The sequence below is a fragment of the Fulvia fulva genome, chromosome 5 (assembly GCF_020509005.1).
Source record: "Fulvia fulva chromosome 5, complete sequence".
NCBI lineage: Eukaryota > Fungi > Ascomycota > Dothideomycetes > Mycosphaerellales > Mycosphaerellaceae > Fulvia > Fulvia fulva.
The window spans coordinates 653465-676789 of NC_063016.1; the positions used below are offsets into that span (position 1 = coordinate 653465).

At 54.0% G+C, this 23325-nt stretch overlaps 12 protein-coding genes across 12 annotated transcripts; 7 read left to right on the forward strand and 5 right to left on the reverse strand.

Annotated features, from left to right (window-relative positions):
* Positions 1-295: 295 nt before the first annotated feature.
* CLAFUR5_05506 (Thioredoxin-like protein) lies at positions 296-1002 on the forward strand (the record flags this gene model as incomplete). Its single annotated transcript, XM_047904654.1, has 2 exons — positions 296-525; positions 579-1002. 2 exons carry the CDS (start codon positions 296-298, stop codon positions 1000-1002), a joined length of 654 nt encoding a protein of 217 aa, XP_047761925.1.
* Positions 1003-1677: 675 nt separating this feature from the next.
* Positions 1678-3071, reverse strand: CLAFUR5_05507 (Heterokaryon incompatibility protein 6, OR allele; the record flags this gene model as incomplete). The annotated part of the gene is made up of 2 exons (XM_047904655.1): positions 1678-2410; positions 2458-3071. 2 exons carry the CDS (start codon positions 3069-3071, stop codon positions 1678-1680), a joined length of 1347 nt encoding a protein of 448 aa, XP_047761783.1.
* Positions 3072-3265: 194 nt separating this feature from the next.
* CLAFUR5_05508 (uncharacterized protein) lies at positions 3266-4416 on the forward strand (the record flags this gene model as incomplete). The annotated part of the gene is made up of 3 exons (XM_047904656.1): positions 3266-3856; positions 3908-4247; positions 4304-4416. The coding sequence occupies 3 exons, from the start codon at positions 3266-3268 to the stop codon at positions 4414-4416; spliced, it is 1044 nt and encodes a 347-aa protein (XP_047761784.1).
* Positions 4417-5146: 730 nt separating this feature from the next.
* CLAFUR5_05509 (Ribonuclease H1) lies at positions 5147-5926 on the forward strand (the record flags this gene model as incomplete). Its single annotated transcript, XM_047904657.1, has 2 exons — positions 5147-5662; positions 5720-5926. The coding sequence occupies 2 exons, from the start codon at positions 5147-5149 to the stop codon at positions 5924-5926; spliced, it is 723 nt and encodes a 240-aa protein (XP_047761785.1).
* Positions 5927-6763: 837 nt separating this feature from the next.
* Positions 6764-9913, reverse strand: CLAFUR5_05510 (2-oxoglutarate dehydrogenase, mitochondrial; the record flags this gene model as incomplete). The annotated part of the gene is made up of 1 exon (XM_047904658.1): positions 6764-9913. One exon carries the CDS (start codon positions 9911-9913, stop codon positions 6764-6766), a length of 3150 nt encoding a protein of 1049 aa, XP_047762402.1.
* A 584-nt stretch (positions 9914-10497) lies between these two features.
* On the forward strand, positions 10498-11468 carry CLAFUR5_05511 (uncharacterized protein; the record flags this gene model as incomplete). Its single annotated transcript, XM_047904659.1, has 3 exons — positions 10498-10664; positions 10714-10837; positions 10890-11468. The coding sequence occupies 3 exons, from the start codon at positions 10498-10500 to the stop codon at positions 11466-11468; spliced, it is 870 nt and encodes a 289-aa protein (XP_047762401.1).
* Positions 11469-12011: 543 nt separating this feature from the next.
* On the reverse strand, positions 12012-12812 carry CLAFUR5_05512 (uncharacterized protein; the record flags this gene model as incomplete). The annotated part of the gene is made up of 2 exons (XM_047904660.1): positions 12012-12111; positions 12181-12812. The coding sequence occupies 2 exons, from the start codon at positions 12810-12812 to the stop codon at positions 12012-12014; spliced, it is 732 nt and encodes a 243-aa protein (XP_047762683.1).
* A 223-nt stretch (positions 12813-13035) lies between these two features.
* On the reverse strand, positions 13036-14556 carry CLAFUR5_05513 (Hsp90 co-chaperone Cdc37; the record flags this gene model as incomplete). The annotated part of the gene is made up of 1 exon (XM_047904661.1): positions 13036-14556. The coding sequence occupies one exon, from the start codon at positions 14554-14556 to the stop codon at positions 13036-13038; it is 1521 nt and encodes a 506-aa protein (XP_047762400.1).
* A 557-nt stretch (positions 14557-15113) lies between these two features.
* CLAFUR5_05514 (uncharacterized protein) lies at positions 15114-15377 on the forward strand (the record flags this gene model as incomplete). Its single annotated transcript, XM_047904662.1, has 1 exon — positions 15114-15377. The coding sequence occupies one exon, from the start codon at positions 15114-15116 to the stop codon at positions 15375-15377; it is 264 nt and encodes an 87-aa protein (XP_047762682.1).
* A 1337-nt stretch (positions 15378-16714) lies between these two features.
* On the forward strand, positions 16715-17890 carry CLAFUR5_05515 (Ecp2-3; the record flags this gene model as incomplete). The annotated part of the gene is made up of 2 exons (XM_047904663.1): positions 16715-17135; positions 17193-17890. 2 exons carry the CDS (start codon positions 16715-16717, stop codon positions 17888-17890), a joined length of 1119 nt encoding a protein of 372 aa, XP_047762399.1.
* A 519-nt stretch (positions 17891-18409) lies between these two features.
* On the forward strand, positions 18410-20611 carry CLAFUR5_05516 (uncharacterized protein; the record flags this gene model as incomplete). Its single annotated transcript, XM_047904664.1, has 1 exon — positions 18410-20611. The coding sequence occupies one exon, from the start codon at positions 18410-18412 to the stop codon at positions 20609-20611; it is 2202 nt and encodes a 733-aa protein (XP_047762757.1).
* Positions 20612-21170: 559 nt separating this feature from the next.
* Positions 21171-23198, reverse strand: CLAFUR5_05517 (ATP-dependent DNA helicase II subunit 1; the record flags this gene model as incomplete). Its single annotated transcript, XM_047904665.1, has 1 exon — positions 21171-23198. One exon carries the CDS (start codon positions 23196-23198, stop codon positions 21171-21173), a length of 2028 nt encoding a protein of 675 aa, XP_047762398.1.
* Between the last annotated feature and the right edge of the window lie 127 nt (positions 23199-23325).

A 23325-nucleotide genomic window follows, 5' to 3' on the forward strand; every position in this document is an offset into this window, starting at 1 on the left:
GAGAAACATAAGTCCGTAGCGTGCGATGTTGCGGAAGTCGAAAAAACCAAGTAGGAGTTAATTCCTGCCGTCGGCATCTCTCGAAGTATTACATGGCTGTGCCCTTTCAACTTTTGCTTCTGACACGCACGTGAGGGAAACTGCCCTCAATGACACCTATTCATTTAGGTTAGATGTCAAGGCCTGAGATACGATTTGATTAATCAGCCTCCACATGCCACTAAAGCTTTATGCCCTCAACTCCATTGAACAACACCTCACCAGCACCTCACCAGCACCACCACACGCGGCAGCCATGTCGTCGAAAGTCATCAGCATCACGTCCCAAGCGCACTTCAAAAGCATAGTCGCCTCATCCACCTACGTGGTCGTCGACTTCTACGCCGACTGGTGTGGCCCTTGCAAGCAGATCAGCCCCATCTTCGAACAACTCGCCGCACAAGAAGCCAAACCCGGTCGCCTCGCCTTCGTCAAAGTCAACGTCGACAACCAGCGCGATGTAGCGGCTACCTATGGCATCTCCGCGTGAGTTGGGACATGCCCTCCAACCGATTGAGTCTATGCTTACGAGCGACTAGCATGCCCACCTTCCTCGTCCTCAAAGGCACTAAAGTCGTCGAAACCGTCCGTGGCGCAAATCCTAATGCCCTTCGATCCGCCATTCTGTCAGCAGCAGCCGATGCCGCGAAAGGTCCCGCTAAGCAGAGCGCTGCATTCGGAGGCAGTGGGCAGAAGTTGGGTGGAGAGTCCAGCGCGAGTGGAGGTCGAACTTTGGGCTCGGGAGCTGGAGCTGGAGCTGGAGGAGGACTGCAGATGCCGAATGTGAACTTTGGACAACTATTCTCTGCACCTGCATCTTTTGCTCAAGGGCGAGGACTGCCGGCGCAGATTGTGAGGTTTCTGGGGCTGTATATCTCGACGCTTTTCAGCTTCGATCCCCTCCGGACCGCGCAGGAGAGCCCATTTGCCGTGCAGGGGAGGACGAATGTCAAGACGAGGTAGAGCATGGATGAGACTATGAGTTACGAGGGTGTTTAGGCGTTGGGAATAGCATGGAAGTGAGAGATACCAGACCAGGAGGCGTTCGAGCAGGATGGAATGACGAATGTTTGATGGACACGTACAAGGCTCTATGACGGTTCAGTGGGCCACGTTCCTTTCGCGACCTGATTCCAAGCCATGCCGATGAACGCGGTTCAAGTGTCACCGATGTTCCTATCGAATCTTGAAAAATCTATCCTGCTCACCACGGCTAACATGTTCTCTGAACGCTTCGCCATACATCACGCCATGCAGGTAACATGCCGCAATGATCTTGAACGTCCCATCGTCCAGTGTTCTCAGTAGCAAAGGCCATGGACATCCTCTGATGACCACAACCACAACGTCCATATCGACCTCGGCCATCAACGAGGAGCCTAAACCAAGTCGACCTTCCTTGGTGCAGAACAGACTCCGTCGGATGCAGTGCCTCGCCAAGCCAACAACGTAGTTCTTTGCTCGGCTCTATCTGCGCTGCAGAGTCTCGGGCGTCAGAAGCTCACCAGCCTCAGTACCTGTATCTTGCAGATATGACATAAGACTGCGAAAGTCTGCCACATGCGCTTCATCAGCAGGCTCAGACAGGTAGTTTGCTCCTGCTGTCAACGTGAAAGCAAGGTCATGGGTGGTGTCGTTCTAGTCGTCGCCCTCCCGAGCAGTTTCTTGCGCGCCGTTCAGCCAGTTGAACAGGTACTCCAGATCAGCCGCAGCGTTCTTCTTCAGCATCTCGGTGACGCAAGTGACACGATCGACGACAAACCCGCCGAGTGAGAGTATACTCTCATCAGTGTCTTCTCCGACCGCAGCAAGCGCTTCTTCGCCGCCAGCAGCAAAGAAGACAGGCAGTTGACCGGGCTGGCGCATGGGTGGGCGGTCCCATCTAGGTACCCACGAAGGCCAGCTTCCGATACCACACCCCTCCTCCATGCTACAAACGGTAAAAATCGTGCTGTTGAAAACATTGGTTTTGGAGTCGTCAAGTAGGGACTGACGTGTGACTCGCTGCATCAGAGCCAAGGCAGAAATGCGATAATCAGGTTTGATGGCTTTTGAGACATCCTCTGGTAGTAGTCCGAGTAACGCGAAAAGCCTGTCGCGAGTATCGGAGGTCTTTCTGATCCTGCTGAAGAATAGAACTTCGAGCACGTTGTCAAACGTGGCCTTCTCGCGAGTCCGCTCCGGGCGTAGCTTGTACCACCAATCAAAAAAGACATTGAACTGTATGTTATCCATCTGCGCCCTCCAGTGTTGGTGTTTGTGAAGCATCCAGACGGCGGCGCGAAGTACGTCCAACAACTCCAGCTCGTGAGGACCGCAAAAGCAGCGATTAGAAGGAGCGACTAAAGTCTCCTGAATGACCCAAAGGCGACTATGATAGGTCAGCATACTATGCTACTAAGGACGCTGGAAACACACCTGAACCAAGCTCTGCTGAAGAAGCGATCCAAAGCCGTGTATGACAGCTTCGTGTCGTCGTCAAACCCCGTGGCCGAAAAGTTGAACCCACCGTTGACAATGACCGCATCCCAGAAGCCGCCTGCGTCGTTCGTATGGCGGTCAACTTCGGGCAGAATGTTGTGTATACTCCTCACGGCACTCACGAGTGATGGATCATCCTCGCCAAGGTATACCAGATTACCCCGAGAGTGACGATATATGCCAGCCATTCGAGTGACCTGGTCTGCCCGCTCATCATAGTCTTCCTGGTCGATACAGATGGCATCGATCCACAAGGTCCTGACTTTTGTAGGAAGACGCATCCGGAGTAGTGCTGCAACTGCCGTTGCTGGTGCGGCCAGAGGAAGATCATCGATTACTAGGTTCTCATAGCTAGTATGGTCGCCCCAGCAGTACGATATCGTCTCGTAGGGCGATATACCACCTGAACCGGGCTTTAAATGCCTGAGACAGCACTGCAGAACATGTTTGCCGGTACCAGGGTAGACGTCGAGGACGCGGAATTCGTGCTGCTCACCGTGGAGCGGCTGGTAAGGGTAATTGCAGGCACTGTCAAGGAGGTTCCCATCCATGACCAGATGTCAGACGAGACTCAGTCAAAGCCATGTTGGAGCTGAACATGTTTCCAGGGTGGGTGTAAACTCTCGAAGGAGTATCCCATGCCCTGCGGCTGAGAGGAAGCGCGACGCCTCCGCCAAGGCGTTCGTACTGATGGAAGCCTCAGCTTGCACGATATGTCTGATGGAACCATCGCCGCTAAAGTGGGATGAAAAATGACAGACGATGCCTTGCTGCTGGTATGAAATTGGACCTTGACGTGAAAAGAGGGAGAAGAGAAGAGGACGTTGAAGACTGGAAGTCGTCGAACTGGATGAGTCAGCATGTTGACAACGGTCAACTTCTCCACTCCAATGTTCCTTCTCCATCACCCTTCCGACCTCGAATACGTCCATTGGCAAGGTCTCACATCCTCTCACGCCAAGACTACACATTCACGCGATCCTGTGATCCTCCGTGTAGCACAAACTTGACAGCTGATCGGGTGGGGCAACTTCTGAGCTTACATCGACCTCACACCGTACTCAAGCAGAGAAGAAACCTGAAGCGGTCTGACATTCCTCATCTGTCTTCGCAAGCGCCTCGGGCGAACAAGCCAATACTTCACACCATGGTCACCACTACCACAGTCACCGATGAGACCTATCGTGAGCTGCCAAGCGCAGAGACACTACGTGAGGCCGGCCACCTCCGTGTCAAGAACGAAGGAGGCATAGAGGTTGACTTCAACACTCTCTACACCGTCTCAAATGCCCAAAAGCGCCAGTTCATCATCTTCATTCGACACTTCTTCTGTGGTGTACTTGTCTCCCAGCTATAGAGGACTTCATTCGTACTGACGCTGTTCCAGGCTTGCGAAGAATACATCAAAGCCATTTCGCGCACCCTGACACCAGAAAAGATTGCCGCTGCTTCGACAAGCATCAGCATAATCGGCTGTGGTGGCTCAGATCTCATCGCCGACTATCGCAAGCGCAATGATATATCTTTCCCGGTGTACGCGGATCTCAGCTTGGAACTTTTTGATAAGCTGGGTATGCCCAAGTCCAGCGCGCCCATTTCGGAAGGATGGAACGCGAAACAACCGGATTACCACAGCCGTAGCTTCTTTGACATAGTGTGGAGGAGTACGTACAATGCGTTGAGCTCAGGTCCCAAGGCAATTAGGGGTGGGCCGCCAGGGCAGAATGGTACGTCTTCCCAGGGTGACCACATCGTAAGCTGGCACTGAAAATTGCTATCGCAGGGGGCGCACTGCTTTTTGAAAGTGGCGAGCTGAAGATTTGCCATCGGATGCGGACCACGAGCGACTATCTCCAGATCGGCGAATTGCAGGAGCTTTTGGACATCGTTGCATAACTCATATCATCAAACGCGACACCGCTGGGAGGCACGAGTGGCTTGGGCTGCAGTACCTACCTCAAGTCGCTCAAATGGGACCCTCATCTCATCCTCCGTTGCTTTTGTGCGATATTGATCTGGACTTGGCTTGGCTCGTAGCTTACCTCATGGTAGTAGTGGTTGCGTAGCAGTGTTTCATGCTCGAGACCGATGCTCTCACCTCACGCTGGGCCGAGAAAGAGATGTGTGCTCATCTCAAACATTGTGGGGTTAGCTGATTATTCATGACCAGATCATTCAGATATGGGTGCGACTTGTCACTTCTCACAAAATGGAGGTGAACGAATGCAAGCTCCCATGTCCGTGCTTTTTGCGTTAGCGCGAATTGTCCTCGGGCTCCTGCATATGAGTCATTACTCTAGTTGGAATGCATGATTCCCAGCCACTGCTCATGAGACGACAACTTGCGATTTTTGTGTACACTCACAAACTTGTCGCATCCCGCATGCATTCTCTACGCTCGCACAACAGAAGATTGTATTGACGGATCATCGACCTTCAGCCCAAGACAAGACACGCCCCAGCAACCTCGCATCACCATGGGTAAACGCGAGAGGCGCGCAGCCAATCATAGATCGAAGGAGAGCAGCTTTCTCGACGACACCAGATCTCCATCGACACACACGATGGCCACAGCAGCCACAGCTCGACAGATCAGACTGCCAACCGCATCTTCTCACCCGACTCGATGGGATACCCACCTGACACGCCTCCGGACCACATCACCCAAGAGCACTTTCCGTTCGTCCATCTCGTGTGTCCAGCACACGTTATGGATAACCCTTGCGATGCCTGTGGACGTCGGGTCCACCACATCGACTGCATTGTCATCGCGGTCGATGGCGTCTGTCCAAACAACGGCAAGAGGAACAATCTCATCTTCTCGCCAGCCGGTGTTCACGTCGGACTTGGCAATGAACTGAGCGGTGGATACACCTTGATACACAAGGGCGCGACACATCAGACGGCGGAGCTGCAAGCCGGGATCAAGGGCCTGGAGATTGCGCTCTGCATCGTGTCAGAGGATCTCCCCGACAACACTGCTCGCATGGGCACTCTCGTAATCAAGACAGACTCGAAGTACGTCTTCGAAGGCATTACCGACCACATCAAGAAGTGGAAGCTCAACGGCTGGCAAACTGCCTCGAAGAAGCCAGTGGCGAACAAGGAGCTGTGGCTGCGTTTGGCGAAGACTGTGGAGAAGGTTGAGAACTAAGGCATTCGCGTACTCTTCTGGTGGGTACCGAGAGAGTACAACAAGGATGCTGACTGGTGGGCAAACGTGGGCTACCACGGCGTCAAGTACTACGATGCCGAGAGATGGCTGGACGAGAACCATGACGGGAACCTCGATGAGAAATATGATGCTGTTCAGTGTTGTATCGAGCAAGCCAATGCGCCTTTCATGTGGAACGGTCGAGAATGGCTCTTCCCGATGAAGGATCAGGACCGCAACACTCTGCTATAAGCGCTTCGATCACCTAGTTAGTGCCTTCACTGGATAACCTCGAACACCATACCATCAGCATATTGGGTGCCGTACGACCAGTACCATGCCCTGCCAAGAGGTACAAACATCATCGCAGACCTTCAGCACGATGCGCAGCACGGATATAACTTCTGATGACCCAACCCACCTCGATTCGGACAGACCCTTCATGGCTGCCATCATCACCGCCACCTTCTTGCTAGCAGTATATCGACATGCCGGAAGCCCTTCGCCATCCCCGAGGGCGATCCTCTTCACCGCTTTCACATGAGCGTCGCATTATGCCGACTTTGAGTCATGCACACGGCGTGTGATTGCTACTCATCTCGTGATCGTGGTAGGTGCCTTCGGTTTGCTTGCACATGTAGCGTAGCATGTGTTCAGCGGTGGTGTCTTTGTTGAAGTAGCAGACCTGCATCGTGGAAATGGCGTGCTGATCTTGGATCTCTCCAGCAGAGATCCCATGAATCGGGCATAACCGAGTGCAAGCGTAGCACATCCCGCCGATAGAGCGAGCAAATGGGCTCGTGGGTCGATCAAGGCTCATAATCTTCCTTCTGATGGAACGCATGGGCCAATAGACCAACAGTGTTTGGAGGCGTGGCTTGCACCTCCTGAGCACGACATCAAGGATAGAGCATCCGGCACCGATCCGGACTCGTTGAAAGAAGGGCCGAGACCACGATAAGACTCCTTCGCATGACCTACAGCTACGCCTGATATGTACAACTTTTAACACAGAAACGCGCACCAACGCTGCAGTCCTCGCACTCATGATGATGTTGACGATCCACAACGCAATGCACCGCTAAACCTCTACTCTCCCTTGAGCTTGTCCTGTCTCACGCTCCAAGCCATGTCCAAAAGGTCCTGTTCCTCCTTCAGATGGCTCGACTTCAAACCAGTAGCGACTGACGCACTAGGGTTGCGACCCGCGTACATGACATGCTTCCTGTTGTGGTGCTCGGTGTGGTTGAGCAGAGTCTCGATTCTAGGTTGCGTGAAAGACCATGCACCAGCGTTGAGAGGCTCCTCCTGACACCAGACGATGGTCTCGGCATTAGGGTAGCTGTCTAGGTTCTCCTTGAGCTGTGCCCATGGGAAGGGATTAAGCTGTTCAATACGGGTAATGGCGGTGTCGGTGAGGTTATTCTGTTGTCGGTACTTGAAGAGTGCCGCAAAGACTTGACCAGAGCAGAGGATGACACGCTTGATGTCCTTGTGCTCGTTGATCTTGAACTCGGCGTCTTGGTTGTGCATTGGGTCAGCAATGATCCACTGGAAGTGGCTCTCACCAGTGAAGTCTTCAATGCCCGAGCGCGCGAGAGGATGGCGGAGCAAGCTCTTGCTGAAGAACGAGATCAAAGGCTTGCGGAATTGCCTGTTCATCTGGCGGCGCAAGATGTGGAATGAGTTGGCAGGTGTAGTACAGGTGACGATCTGCATGTTGCAGTCCTGGTGCTGGCGGTCGAGCTTGTCTGGAGATGGGAAGATTCTAGGGTCTTCGTTGCAGAGCTGCAAGAATCGCTCCATGCGACCAGAAGAGTGCTCTGGACCTTGACCATCGTAACCGTGGGGCAGGTTGACAACAAGACCAGATCGCTGGAGCCACTTGACTTCACCAGACGCGATGAATTGATCGATGATACACTGTGCGTTGTTGGCGAAATCACCAAACTGAGCTTCCCAGATGACAAGTGCTGTAGGTGACGAGAGCGAGTAACCGTATTCGAATCCAAGAGTACCAAATTCACTCAAGCTGGAGTTGGTGATGACAAATGATCCTTGATCCTCGCTGATGTGCTTGAGTGGGGTGTAGGTGGCCTCACTCTCCTGGTCGTGGAGCACAGCGTGTCTCTGTGAGAAAGTACCACGCTCGACATCTTGTCCGGATACACGAACGTGATGACCTTCCAAGACGAGGGTACCGAAAGCCAGTGCCTCACCAGTCGACATGTCGATGTTCTTGCCCTCGTTGACAGTCTTGGATCGGTTAGCCAAGATACGCTTCAAGTTCTTGTGCGCGTGGAAGTCCTTTGGCGGGTTGCCGATGACATCTCCGACGTGCTTCAAGGTATCCACAGCGACAGCAGTAGGCTCGTGAGGCAATATCTCAGTGGCCAGCTCCTTCGGAGACTTGAAGCCGTTCCAAGCACTCGTCAGCCACTCTTTCGAGGTTGGCTGGTAGTCCTTGGACTTGGCGAAAGACTCCTCGAGCATACCCCAGACCCACTTCTTGTGCTCCTCAATGTCTTCCTTGGTGAAAGTGTTGGAGTCCAGCAGTTGCTTGGTGTACTTGTCGAGGACAGGTGGCTGCTCGTTGATGCGCTTGTACATCAGTGGCTGGGTGAAGGATGGCTGATCGGTCTCGTTGTGTCCCTGCTTTCGGTAACAGACTATGTCAATGACAACATCCTTCTTGAACTCAGCACGCCAGTCAGAGGCCAGCTGGCAAACGAAGTTCAAGGCCTCGACATCGTCACCGTTGACGTGGAAGACTGGAGCATCCACAAACTTGGCAATATCCGAGCAGTAAGGAGTAGAACGAGCAAAACGTGGGTCAGTAGTGAAGCCAATCTGGTTGTTGACGACAATGTGGACTGTGCCACCAGTGTGGTAAGCTGGGAGCGCGTAGAAACCCATGGTCTCGTACACGATACCTTGAGCGGCGAAAGCGGCGTCACCGTGCAGCAACACTCCCATGGCGGAGAGTGCCTTTTCCTCGTCGTTGTTGTAATGGAGGATGGCACGGGTCTTGCCAAGCACGACAGGGTCTTCGGCTTCCAGATGAGACGGGTTGGCTACCAGAGACAGCTGTACACGCTTGCCGGATGGAGTTGGACGCTCGAAGTTCATACCAAGATGGTACTTGACGTCTCCAGAGCCCTCGTCGGAAGGCTCAGCAGAACCACCAAACTCGGAGAAGATGGACTCGTTGGGTTTGCGGACGACGTTGGAGAGCACGTTCAGACGACCTCTGTGGGGCATGCCAATGACAATGTCCTTGACACCATAGTCGACTGAGCGATCGATGAGCGCCTTCATACCAGGGATGAGAGATTCTCCACCTTCCAGACCGAAACGCTTGTCATTGGGGTACTTGGTAGCCAAGAACGATTCGAACGACGAAGACCAGATAAGACGATCCAAAATGCGGCGCTTCTCATCAACGGAGTATTTGTAGGGCTGTGGAACCTCAAGACGCTGTCGCAACCAGTCGCACTGATCTCTATCCGGAATGTGAATGTACTCAACGCCGTATGGACCACAGTACAGGCGCTCGCAAGCATCAATGATCTCGCGCAAGGTCATCTTGTCGCGCTTGTCCGTCTTGAACCGTGGCAAGATACCCGGACCAAGCGTGAACTCTGACTCCATATCCGATTCGCTGAAGTTATAGGTCTTCAAGTCCAATTCTCTTGGTACAGATTCGGTCTGTGTTCTGATGCCCAATGGATCGATCTTTGCCTTGTGGTGGCCTCGCGCCTGGTATGCTCTGACAAGAAGCTGGACCTTCAGATGGTTCATGACATCGCTGCTCTCTCCTTCCGCGGAAGATGCGGCGAAGGTTGGCGCGGTGACACCACCGGCTGGCTGTGGAACAATGGTGGGTGGAGGAGTGAAAGCGCGGCTCACGGGCATGTCGCCACTGTCCATGTTCTTGAAGTAGGCCTGCCATGAGACGTGCACGGAGGAAGGATCGCGCTTCCACTCTGCGTACATCTCATCGACATAGTTGGCGGTGTTCCCGGAGAGGAAAGAATCGCTGGAGTCGACGCCCTGATCGGTCTTTTCCGCGGCCTGAGCATAGTGGCGGTGCTGTGATGTGAAGGCGTTGTAGCCAGTGAAACCCAGGTCCCTCCTCTTGGCTACCAGAGCTGTGCGAGGGGCGTTGGGCGAGATGGTGGTGAAGTGTCTAGCAGAAGCCAGCCTTTGGCTGCATCGCGAGAGTTGGGAGAGCAGCATGGCTGCGTGTGATGATCGGCCGTCAGCTCAGGGCGAAGTCCAGGGTCGCTGCGCGCAGTGTAGGTCGGGCGTGCAGGGCGGTCACCAGGTGACTTTGGCGAGGTGAGGTAGAGCTGTGAGCCGCGAGCTGAGAGCTGGTGATGATGGATGGCGTTGGGTGTTTCGAGCTGTTCTTTGCTCCCGATCAGCTGGGCAGCCATCATCCTCTCCACGCGAACCTTCCTGCCGGTGCTACCCGCTGCACGCCGTTAGTCAGCCTGTCTTTGCCACAATCCGGAAGCAATCTCACACGAACATCAACCACAACATCAACAAAGGCCACTTCCCCATGGACTCCTTGGAGCAGTCGGTGCTGTCACTGCTCAACCTCAACGAGGAGGGTCTTCTCTGGATGGTCCAAGGCCTCCTTAGCGGGACGCTATGGATGCTGGGAGAATTTGCAGACGTGCCCATCGATGGAGATGAAGAAGAGATGAACGATCTCATGGAACTACTGGCCTACTAGGGCTTGGGAACCTGGGCAATGCGAATATGCTTACTATGAGGCTATCCGAATCTCCTGTACAAAGACTCTGGAGGATTGCATGATCCCGACGATGGCTAGCAAACACTGCGGTGGAAGCTGCATCCTACGGCGTCACACATATATATGGCCAGCGCACTGCCATCAGGCCCTTGATCACAAGCTGAGTACAGACCACACAATGGAGATGCCACTAGCACTGCAACCACTTGTCAATGGCATCAAAAGGTAATGGATTGCATATTCCCCCTTGTGGACCGCGCTAATGGCTTAGCAGCTACCACAAGTCAGGCCTTCATTCAGACATTGATATCGTCTGCGGGACACAGCAGTGGAAAGTTCACAAAGCTATCGTCTGTCCACAATCAGAGTTCTTCGAGGTGGCCGTGGGAAAATTCAAGGTATACTTGACGTAAAGGTGCCGCTGTTCCAAATGCTGACATGCTCACACAGGAGGGACACGAAGGGAAGGTGGAGCTCGAGGGAGACGAACCACAGACCGTGGATGCTTTCATTCATTACCTCTACAACTTCGACTATGGCGACTTCGGCAATAGTCAAGGCGATGTACCTGCTCTGGTTCTCGATGTTCGCATGTTCATCATTGCCGACAAATACAACGTGGCACCGTTGCTTGAATTGGCAGTCACAAAGTTCAAAGAACGCTGCGAGCAGGAGTGGATGAAGCCGGAGTTTGGTGAGGCTGCTCTCGAGCTGTACTCCATCGGACTGGATCATAACACCTCTCTTCGAGATGTCATCGTCGGAACTATCAACAAGCACGCCTCTGAAGTACTTGACCCAGATCGCAAGTCTGAGTTCAGCAAGCTGCACGAAGTTATGGAGCAAACAGAGCTCGGCGCCCACGTTGCGGCACGACTTGCCAGCAGAGTCTGCACTTACAAGTGCCCCAAAACGAATTGTGGCCGGGTGTTTCAGGTGTCTGTGGCAGCGTACTGTAACTTCAGTTGCCCGAACAAGTGTTACAATCAAGATGAGACGTGGTGGGAGCAGCAGCCGAAGCCGGAGTAAATGAGAAGCGGGTAGTCCAGAGGATGGGGTAGCACGCATAGCCATGCTGTACGTACGTACAGTCAACGGTCAAACGCAGACGTCGGACAAGGCAGTAGCCAGAAAGGCGATAAGCCAGCGCCGATGTGAGTCTTGCATCACTATACAACGTGCAATAAAACCCAACGCCCACCCTTGTGACCCAACCAACGTCCAGACTGTCTTCCTTCATCCCACCAGCTGCTCCGGCTTCAACATCCCCTCTTCAACATCGCCACCAAAGCCGCACTAGGATCACTATAGATCTCCGTCCTCTGCAACTTCACACCACTCCCCTCCTTCTCATACTCAAACCTAAGAGCACTAGGAATAGCACCATCCCATTCTTTCGCTTCGCTATCCTTCCCCTTGGCTCCGTCACCAGGAACAGCAAGGTTCCACCATCTACAGACACACTCGTCAGCTGTGTGCCATTGGCGGCTTGATTGATGATGATCTTACAGTGTCGCCAACCCAAACATTCCCCACCCATGCTCTGTCTCCCAGCAGATCAGGAAAAATGCATCATGCCAATTGGGAGGTGAAAGGTGCGTAGATTTCCTTGACAGATGTGAACGCTGCTTCAGCGCCGGAGATGGTCTCGCCAGTGGACGTTTTTTGGAGGCTAAATATCGGACATGTGCCTGACGAGATTTAGCAGGTCAGCATTGCCACGCAAGATAAGTTTGCGCACCACTTCTCGACTGGCTCGTCCCAGGAACGGGTATCGATGATGCCCGCGGTGTAGTCCTCCATGGACTTCATAGCTGGGTGCTGGCGAGTCTCATCGTCCCATCCACCCCGGTGGATGAAGATGGGTTGAGTCGGATGGGACATTGTCGAGGCTGGGAAACCTGGCGAATATGGTGCCTGAGAAGATGCTACGTGCCCTACAAAGGGTATGTAAGGTTCTGCAGGTAGACCGGAAGAGATGTGAGTCTTGAAAGCAGGCATAGGCGGCACTTGGGAAGAATATTCATGTCGAAGAACTCTCTGCAATGGTGTTGTTGTTGTCTGAACTACCAATGTCACAGCATGGTGGAGCTGAGGTATGCGAGATGCTATCGCGAGCCACGATGTAAGCGAGCAACCTCGTGCGCGTGGTATAGGGCGATGCCTCCATGGCCCCAGGTTAGGCGCACGAAGGCGCGGCAGGTAAGCGAGCACCGGCGCATGATAGGGCATGGCATTGGTGGCACACGCCCACCCAGCCTCAAGCCACTCGACATTGAGGCTGAATGTCAGGCCATCGAGTACTAGACCAATGTATGCACCACATGATGTGGAGGTGTAGGATGAAGATGTGGTCAACATTGACGACCACATTGACTTCTATCTTGTAGCAGCAGATCTGCCCTACAGAGCTCGAACGTGGCCATAGCTCCACGCGAGAGGATTGAGGCGTTCATGTCTTCATTGGTCGCATTTCGCGTTGTACTGCCAAGTGATCCGGAGACGGCGATGGTGGCACAGAGTGACTGCTGGTGTCTCCTTCGACTACCATGACCTGGTTAGACCATGTAATTCATCTACTCTTAGCAGTTCAGCTCTAGTCCAACTCCTCGACCTCCTCAACTCGGCCCTGACCAGGCATCTGGTGGGTTCGCTCAATCTCTTCGATTCTCTTTTTGCCTTCTTCGGTCGTCGCATCAATGACCCCTTCCTCCATACTGAGCATGCCGCCGTTACCGAGCAGCTCTACAACTTGCTCGGCCTCATCGACGCTCATCTTACCGAGCACTTCGTTGACCTTGTCTAGGCTACCGCTCTCAAGAGCCCTCTGCATCCCAGGTGGGAAAGTATCGAATATCTCTCGAGCTTGTTTGTCACCTTCAGACTGGCACTGGTCCATCGGCGGCGGGGTTGCGATGTTGCTCTTGGTGTTCGGGTCCACCGCATGTAACTGGATCTGTTCTCTATCCCCAGCTTCTGCTTCAGCTTCGCGAGCAATCTCCGCAGTTCGCGTTCGAATTCGGTCGTATGTGGTGTTGACATCGTCAAGGAATAGCTTCCGTGCTTGATGTCCTGGTGTCTGGACTCGCTGGAAGAAGAGGCCCACGCCATCCTTGCCTAGCTGACGACAGTACTGTAGTAACAAAGCCTGATGTACACATTGGCGGGCATAATCAGAGTCTTTCTGGTTCTTGGCTGTTGACTGGGCTGTGAAGGCTTCGGCCAGCAGGCCATCGGTCTCCCTCTCGATTAAAATTTCGGGGTGTTGGCCTATGAATTGGAGGCTGGTCTTGTAGTCACCAAACTTTATCTTTCCGAACTGCTTCGCCGTGGGAGATGCTTCAAAGTCGTCCTCGTCTTCGCCAGGTGCCGATATCAGCGAGCTGTCCTCGATGTCGGCCTCTGAGCCGGCAGATCGTGGTCCGCCCCCTCCTATCTGCTCAACGAACGTCTCCTGCTTCTTGCCGGTCTTAGTCACTGCCGCCGTAGGTTGCGACGCTGCCTTCGACACATGAGAGCTGTTGAAACCTTCATGGATTGACTCGCTTGTGATCTTGCCGCTGTCCTCCTTCTCCAGCTTCGCGAGCTCTGTATTGAGATCTTTCTGCAATGACTTGACCTTCTCGTCGTGCTTGCTGACTTCTGTGATGTACGCTGAGTATCTCGCGGAGCCCTCTAATTTCTTCTTCTCAATCTCCTCTTTCACCTGGTCAACCAATGCTCCCATCATCTTGCTGTAGCTCGGCTGCTGTTCCTTGGGGTGTACGACTGGAGGAGCGCCGGGAGGCTGGTCCGCTCCCAGACTCGAGTCTCCCACAACATCTGACAGGCTATCGAAGACGACTTCATCGATATCCGAGGCCTCTTTCTTGCCCTCGATCCCTGCCTTGTGGTTGTCCAGTGCCTTAAGCAGGGCGTCGATACGGCTTAGCAACCCCTCGTTGACGACTCTCTCGTACTTCAGTGTTGTGACCCGGTGTTTTCTGTTGATCCGTTCTTGGTGGATCTGGGTCTGTTTTGCGCGGATGAAGGACTTCTTGTCGACATTTGGGTGCACTTCGATATCGCTGTCGTCGCTGAGCTCCAGGGCATCCCACTTGCTGTAGTCAACGGGCATCTTGGCGGCTTGTGATCAAGCTAGACTGTGCTGTTGGTGGTCTCAGAAGTGCTTCAGCAGTGAATACGACTGATATGTCATGCGGCAATTGTTCCCAGAAATGTTTCGACCATCGTCGAAGGAAGCTTGGTGGGGCACATCTCGGGGCCACTTCCGCCCTCTACTCCGCCACGCCACCGCTTGCTCTCGTGTCACCTACCTTCTTCATCCACGAACATTGCTATCTTCACGTGCGACAGTGGGATTAAAAGGATTCGCGCCGAGCATATGCTTCTCTGTCATTTCAGAAAGTCCCCCCCCCCCATCGCATATCATCGGCTGCTGGAGTACATGGTCCAGCATGTCCTTCCAAGCCCCCTGATTCATGCAACGAAGTGAGGCCGACACAATGGACAACGAAAGCATGGACCAAGTTGAGAGCATCACTCGCCTCATCACGACCGCGATCAACACCAGAAACTTCGATGCCACACATCCCTACCATGCCAAGTCATTGAAAACAGCATCGGATTACATAACTCCGTCCAGGTAAAACCTCGAGGTATAACCTTGAAAGCATGGAGCAGCTAACGAAAGCCAATCCGGAGTATCAACTTACCATAGCCGACATGACCACCTACGTTGACCAGACGACCGTGGGATCGCTGCGCAGCGCCAAGGTCTGGGTCGAAGTGGACGTCACTGGTCAGCCTGTAGGAGTCTCATGGAAAGGCCTAAGCATCGTCGAGTTCAGATGCAGACGTGGAAAGTGGCTCTGTGTCGGCTGGGAAGGCGTACGAGGCCGCATGCAAGACTTCATGCCGGATGTCGCCGGCGTTTGACTTGACGGCAATCAGTTCTCGCACGCTGTCACGAGAGGTTGGCGGAGATTGCGTTCGAAGCAACTGCGAAGGTTCAGAGAGGCGAGTCAAATCTGACTGTCGTAGCACGTGTCAAGCGTTCGACAGCTGTAGACAACATCGTCGCCTCAGCTATGACAATAATCTTTGGGCGCTCTTTAGATCCACGATTGCCTTCTCGAAAGACGACCATCCCTCTCAATGCCATCAAACTCGCGTCAGAGAAGTCAATGCTAAAGCAAGCTGGAATGCACATCTGTGTCTGAGCGAAATAGGCGCATCATGCCAACCATGATAGCGACAGGATGCAGTGGTATGGAACAAAGTCACACCCTCGATACTTCCCCGAGCACCACCTTGCCGACCGAGCAACACTTACCAATCAAATCTCAATCAGATCTCATCAATGTCGTCTATCTTGCACGTCGCCGTTGCGCCTCGGGGAGGGCACATCGGCGGGGCCCCTACCCCTGCCTCGTGAGGGCCCCCCTCCCATTCGTTGCCGGCTCGAGTGCGCGGAAATGATAGATGCTAGGGGGCCTTCGAGGTGCGATATGAACTAAAGCTCATCAAAGTGGGCGGCAAATGATAGTGCTCGGTCGGTGCTCGGGGAAGTATCGAGGAAATTCATACTGGCATGTCTCAAACATGACGATGGACAAACGCCCCAATAATGTCGCAAGCGCATCAGTACGTTCGCAGTCGAAATCGAGCTTTATCTCACAGTTCGTACTTGCGACACCGCTGTTCGAGCCTCTAAATTTGTTCATCTAAGAAGTTGCTTCTCTGCCGATGCAGGAAACAGTCGCCGAGTCGGTAGAATGTAACGACGATTCTATTGCTGGACTGGGTGACTTGCCTCCAAGGGGACTTGGCTGTGCAGAATGCCGGCAACCAAATAAAAAACTGGCCCTTGCCCTGGTGTGGCTGCGGAACGGCAGATGCCTGGAACACGACGTGAAGGACGAAAGTAGCGATGCAAATGTGACCTGATCAAGCATGTTCCTGACCATCACGACGAACTCTCACAATTGTGGGACAATATTCCTCAAGGTTGAAAGAGCTTCGTCGCCAGTCAACAAGTCCGGAGCAGCCGTGCCTGGGATGGGTTGAATATTGACTTTTTCCTTTGACAGGGACGACTAAGATTAGACCTCGACATCCAACTCAACGACGGGTATATAGGAGAAGATGACCTGACTCTCAATCTCCCTCTTCGACACGACTCCCTCAGATTACTTCGCACACTACAAGAGCAGTCACTTCAGCGGACGGAATAACTTCAGCTCTATCCACAACACTATCACCTCTTCCCTGCCATGATGCTTTACCGCTCAGCAGCCGTCGTCGCCCTCCTGCCCACCTATGGTGTGGCTACCAAGTTCCTTGCTGGTTCAGGCAAGGCGCAGGCGATTGATGCCTCTCAGTTGAAGCAGTTTGGCGGCGACCTTGGAAGTCCCAATCTCGCCACCACCCTGATGTCTGCCATCGGCTCTGGCAACGTGCTCCCAGCTAGCAACCAAGATTTCCCAAAGGGTGACAGCCCTCAAGGCAATGGCAATGCAGGCATCGCTGATGGGGTCAACGACTGCGGATTCTCGACCTTTGTCCAATTGAATGAGGATGAGGGCTACGCACAGGCATCTGTCGATGACTGCTACGCCCTCATCGACGAAATCGTGAATGACCAGGAATGGATCATCACCCAGGAACTCCAGACCATTGTCGAGAACGGAACCTGTAAGTTGAACAGACAGCTCCAGCACGACTTGACCACAACATGCTGACCTCACACAGGTGCGTTCCAAGCTGTCGTCTCCAAGGGTCAAGGTGACGGTCTCGTTGGAGCGCTCGGCAACGCCGACATCATCGACCTTATCACAGACGCCATCAAACAACTCGGCGGGGATGGCTACATCGGCTGCCACGGTGGCTTTGGCATGTACACCTCGGCCGCCGGCGCCATGCCCTGCGACAGCCCCAACCTCTCAGACGGTGAGCAGGTCTTTGTCGACTGGTTCCTCACTTCCCCAGGCGGCATCGCTGGTGGCGAGAGCGGTTCAAGTGATGGCGGTGACGGCGGTTCAAGCTATGGCGGTAAGAGCGCTTCAAGCTATGGCGGTAAGAGCGCTTCAAGCTATGGCGGTGACGGCGGTTCAAGCGATGGCGGTAAGAGCGCTTCAAGCTATGGCGGTAAGAGCGCTTCAAGCTATGGCGGTAAGAGCGCTTCAAGCTATGGCGGTGACGGCGGTTCAAACGATGGCGGTGACGGCGGTTCAAGCGATGGCGGTAAGAGCGCTTCAAGCTATGGCGGTAAGACCGCTTCAAGCTATGGCGGTGACGGCGGCTCAAGCGATGGCGGTAAGAGCGCTCAAAGCTATGGCCATGACGGCAGTTCCAGCAATAGCGATGACAGCGACCGCCGTGTAGCAAGCCCTAGCTACTACGAGGACACTGCCACTGGCTACTCGGACGAGACTGCCGACGCCTACTAGCTCCAGACCAACCAACAGGGTGGCAATGGTGGTCGCCGCCAGCGCCAGAACCAGAACAACAAGGTGTAGAGCTGTGTCGATGTTTGGAATGCGTGGGCTGTGTACATGGGGTGCTTGGGTAACGGGACCAGAAGGTTATCACAATAGAAGATTAGCGTAATGAGACATCTTACCGCGACACTCGATGCAGTGGGGTTTGTTCTCGCTTCAAGTTCGTACTGAACATCATGTCCTCTCTTGAACCGAGGTTGAAGCGATAACCTCATTCATGGCACTGCGCGACAGTCGTGTTCGTACCTGAGCATTACGGTCGCGATGTGGTGTGCATGTGAACGGAAAGATATGTTTGGAAAACACGACCTGGCGTCAGTTTCGCGCCTGCCTGTTCACCGCGTCGCGTCTCCCTTCCACTTTCGCCTCGACGTCTCTACCACTCGACGTTCGCATATCCAGATATGCCGCTCATACACACAATGCGGCGATGATGTACAGTCCCACAGCTACTTACATGTACGTATCATGACGGCCGCTGTATTCCGCAATACGCCTCCGCTATCCGTCCCTCCAAGGCAGAACACGGCACCGGTCCTCGACTTCAACTGCCTCTACACACGCGATGTCAAGAAGAAGGCCAAGAAATGGCAAGATGGCTTGCTGCGATACCACACCTTCAACAAGCGTGTCATGGTCTACGATGAGGGCCGGAACTTGGTCGGTGATACCCATTGGGCTGGAGATGAAGCGGTGCAGGAAGGCGACGAACTGCGGCTGGAGCGGAACGGGGTCATGGTGCAAGTGGGAGATAACACCGGACAGACCCAGACCGACTTGACCGAGCTTCGAAAGAGCAGGCAGAAGGACTCGGCCACTGTCAGCGCTGCATCTCTGGGAACAGCTACGTCGACAGCGAGGGCAACGCCAACACCATCTGGGTGGCCACTGAGCACCACGCTATCTCGAGCGAATACACAACTGAAGCATAGGTCTCTCAATGCACTTCTTGGGACACCAAAAGGTCCAATTGGCAAAGCGAGCCTGCCGCAGAAGTCGCCCTTTGAGGAGCGACAAGCAGAAGCAGAGAATGATGGATGGGAGGAAGGCAGGCCGCCAAAACGACAGCGAAATACAGCACCAGCCTGGACATTGACGAGAACAACAAAGACACCGACACCAGCCAGCAAAGCGCAAGAGCCATTGTGGGCACGTACAGCAGACGCAGCGAAGCAGAAGAAGAAGAAGGCACCGACACAGACGGGCCAGCAACAGCTTGGAACGAAAGAGATCATCGATCTGTCAGATGATGCAGAGTCATCGAACAAATTCTTTCCCGGGTTCTCGGACGAAGTGCTGGCTCGATCTTCTTCCCCGCCGAAGAGGCAAGAGTCTGCCGTTGAAGTCAGCAACAAGATCGTCGCAAGGTCTAGCTCTTCTGCTTTTCAGACGCAGCAATCAAAGCCTTCTGGAAGGCCGCCAGCCAGCGGGAAGCAGAACCGATCAGCAGCAGCAGCTCCAGAGCAAATCGCTGCGCCAGGCACCACGTATGTGCGCGTGTCTCCAGAAGTGACAGCGAAAGCACTATGCCTCGAAAGTTCCCCAAGCTCAGAGACGGAAGGTCGGACGAGTCCAAAAGTGCAACGTGCCCCGACTGTGGCCTCGAAACCAACAAGCTCGCGGACGGGTCAAACGCTGAGGTTGGCTGCCAGCGCTCCGAAGAAGCGGACACTACTTTGCCAGAATCAGCTGTCGAAGAAGCCGAGAACAGTGGCTTCGACAAATGCAGAAATTCGTGCAAGGTCTACAGTCGGCGACGATGAAAGTGCTCAAGAGCGACCGGCGGCATCGTTGACCAAGCTTCAAGCTCGACTGGCAAGGATAGAGAAGAAGAAAGGGAGCACCAGTAGCGCGAGGCTTGGCCCAGCAAAAGCCAAGCCAGCTCCTATCGAGCTTGACTGCGACACTGACACGGGCAACGGGGCATTTGGCGACTTCTCTGATGATGAGGACGAGGAGGAGGAGGAGGTGGTGGTGGTGGTGGATGCTGAGTCGCCTAGACATCAGACGACACATGAGACCTCCGCTATCGAACTTCGTTGCCTCGATAGCATGATGCTACCGCCTGCTGTGCCGGCCGCTGATAAAGAGGCCAGGCCACGGGCGAAGCCACCAGCACCAGCGCCGACTAGAACGTCAGCGCAGCCTCAGGAGCGCCAGTTCCGGAGAGTTCTTTCAGAGCCAGATACCGGCAAATCGTCGAGAACGAAGCGAGTACCCGGGGCACCCGTACGGTATACGCCCACGCCATCGCCTACGAAGCGATCTCGTGAGTCTACGCCAGTACTTCCAGCTGGAGAGGAATCGAAGCGATCAGTTGCAGAACCCGCTCCTGCGCCGGGGTTCTGCGCTTCGAGACAGAAGAAGCCACTCCAGAAGTTCGTCAGTCTCAACATGACATCGAATGGCACCTCGAAGGTGATGCTCAGCAAGCCGTTCCAAGCAGCTGGCAAGACACCAAAGGCGAGAGCAAAGGAGCCTGAGACGCCGAAAGACATTGGGCCCTGGACTCGCGAGGCCTTTGATCTCTTCACTTGGCGGCCACCGAACTGGGATGAAGAACAGTGGTGTGAAAAGCGGCCTGAGGAGGCAAGCAATGCCAGTGACAAACAGCCCCGACCACCACCTCCAGGGTTGAGTGGAGGTGCTGCGCTACCCTATACTGTGTAAGAGAAGCATGACAGCGCTGCTTAGCGCTGCATATATAGATAGCTGCATTGCATGATGTATAGTTTGTACAGGTATGCATAATGATTTGACGACCACCACCCTCTCATCGAGTCTGAAGCACCAGCGGGAACAGGCAGCCACTGCAGCGGCGACTTCATTGAAAGCGTGTAGTAGCTGCGTCGCGTCGAGTCGGGGTCCAGAAGACCAAGGGATGTTGATTGAACACAAGGACCAAGCTCTGGCAGACTCGAACTGACGGTCTTTCGGGACCCGTGCTTTGTTTAAGGGTGGGAGATTGTACTCCCGAGATGTTTCGCCGTCAAGATAATAGCCCCTTCGTTATAAAATGTAGGAAAGCGGAGAGAAAATACGAGGAGTGGTGGTGCTGGGTGATGCAGGACAATCTCGGCGTGGCCGACCAAGAATCAGGCAGAAGAAAGGGCTGTCATGAAGAGAAGGATGCACTTTGGCACCTGACACGTGGGACAGTCTATACTACACTCCCCCAACGCCACGCTAAACCCACCATGCTTGTATCGTACAGTCGTGATTCGCCATCCTAGTCGGTCTCCATCTTCGTCTCAAAGTAGCTCGTAACGGCATCGACCATATCCTGCTTCTTCGCTCCTGCCCGCAAATTCTTGGACTGCAGCCATGCCTTCAGCTCAGCATTCTTAAACTTGCCAATTTTGTCTCCATCATAGGCACCACGCATTTGCGCATCTGTGACACCTTCGTCATCGTCTTCTTCTTTCACTTTCTTCGTCTTAGGCGCGGACGATGCCGGCGCCGTGCGCTTCGAACCTCCGTTGGTGGCGGGCTTGATGCTCTTTTGGTTGTTGGTCTGCCACTCTTCGAAGGCTTCGTCGAGAGCGCCGCCCCATTCGATCACATAGCCTCCAGCACGCTTGTGAATCTGCTTCCACTTCGGTAGTGTTTTATCGTCGGGCTGTTCCGGCAGATCTTCCTCGAGCGCCAGCGCTTGCAGGATGCGGTAGAACCACTGCAGTGACGGATTCGGGTACTTGTATGGATCGTAGATTGCTTTGGGGAGCTGAAGCTGTTCCACGATGATGCGCATGGCATCCACGACTTTGTCTGGTGCTCTCACTAGGTTCGTCTCCGGTGCTTCTCGAATGTCATCGGCCCATGGGAGTGGTTTGAGCCATAGCCCGGGTGGCATCTTCTGCTCGCCTTCTTCGTTACGTTCTTCCACGCCTGGGATGATCGCCACCAGTTTTGGCACGGCATTCTTGCGAGGTATGTACCATGCGAGTCCCATCTTGTCATCTTGCAGAAGCTTTTGGTGCAGGGCAGAGAACACTCGGGTAGACCCTACCCAGCCATCTTCCGAAGGATAAATGAAAGTGCATTTGTCAACGCTGGCCCACATTGGCAGCAGACTCATTGGCTTGAAGCCGATGATACGAAGTACCGTGTCGCCAAATTTCTTGACCTCTGCAAGTTCCTCCTCGGTGAGTGAGATTGTCTCTCCGCCGAACTTGAAAGCCTTTCTGATCTCAACCTTCTCCACCGTGCGAGCTGTGTCCTCGTCCACCAGCGTGCTGCTACCGACTGCGATCTGCGCCTTGTCACTGTCAGGTGGCAGGTAGACATACGTGGTTCTCTTCGGCTCTTGTCGCTTGATCAAGATGAAGCCCTTGATGCTGATCTTGAGCCCTGGCCCGATTTCGAAAGGCACACTGCTGAAAATTGCCCGGCGAGGAGCGGCACGAGAATTGACGGAAGAGATTAGCGACTGCAGCAGACTGATCCCGTCTTTTGCGACACTGCTCGCTGCTTTGATGTCATCTGATAGTGGCGCAGGCGCGTCCGGGTCAGATGGCGTTGCAGAGTACACAATGTCGTTGTAGAACTTGTTCCTGTCAAAGATGTAGTCCCGATCCGGATGTGATATTGGGAAAAGCTCGATAGTGACTCCAAGATCGTACATATCCTTCGCACGAACAGCAGCACTGTTCCTCGCATTTCTATCCGAAGCATGCGGGTAGTCGTTGTCTGTCACCAGGAACAATCGTCGGGATGAGAAGTTTGGCGCTTTGGTGGTAAAGATCTGATTCGCGCAGAATAAAACATTGGCCATACTGACTTCCTCCTCACTGCTGGCCTGCAACAGGTCGGCAGCTTCTTCCTCGTCATCTACAAGGGTACGAAGCTGTTTGACGTCTGCTGCTGCTGGAACATCCAGATCTGTTAGTAGGTAACAGTGCGGGTACTGCAATCCAGCGCGGTTACCCTCGTCTTCTCCTTCCCGAAATTTGCTCTTTTTCGTGCCGAACAGTAAGATTCCCATCATATCGTTTGGATTGCTAATGATGCGCTGCTGCATCAACGCGTAGGCGCATTTCAGTGCTGCCAACGTTGGGGACAGTGCTGTGTCTAGCTTCTTTGGGTCCGAATCGGATGGCACTGTGAGCATACTCTCACTGACATCGATGGCGAAGAGCACTGCGTCTTTGACAGTCTTGTAGCCAGACTCGCCGACTTCCTCCTCGTCATCCTCATCCTCCTCCGTGGCGTAGGGGTATTTTGAGTCTTCCGCCATTCTGTAGGGAATGTCTGTCATTGCGTGTGGAGTTGTACTGCGGCTCCAAAAGCACAGTGCTACAGAAAATCCCGATGGAACAGAACGACCATCGCGTCGTGTTTGATGTTGAAGTCGGCGCAGGCAGCAATGACTGTCTGCCTGAACG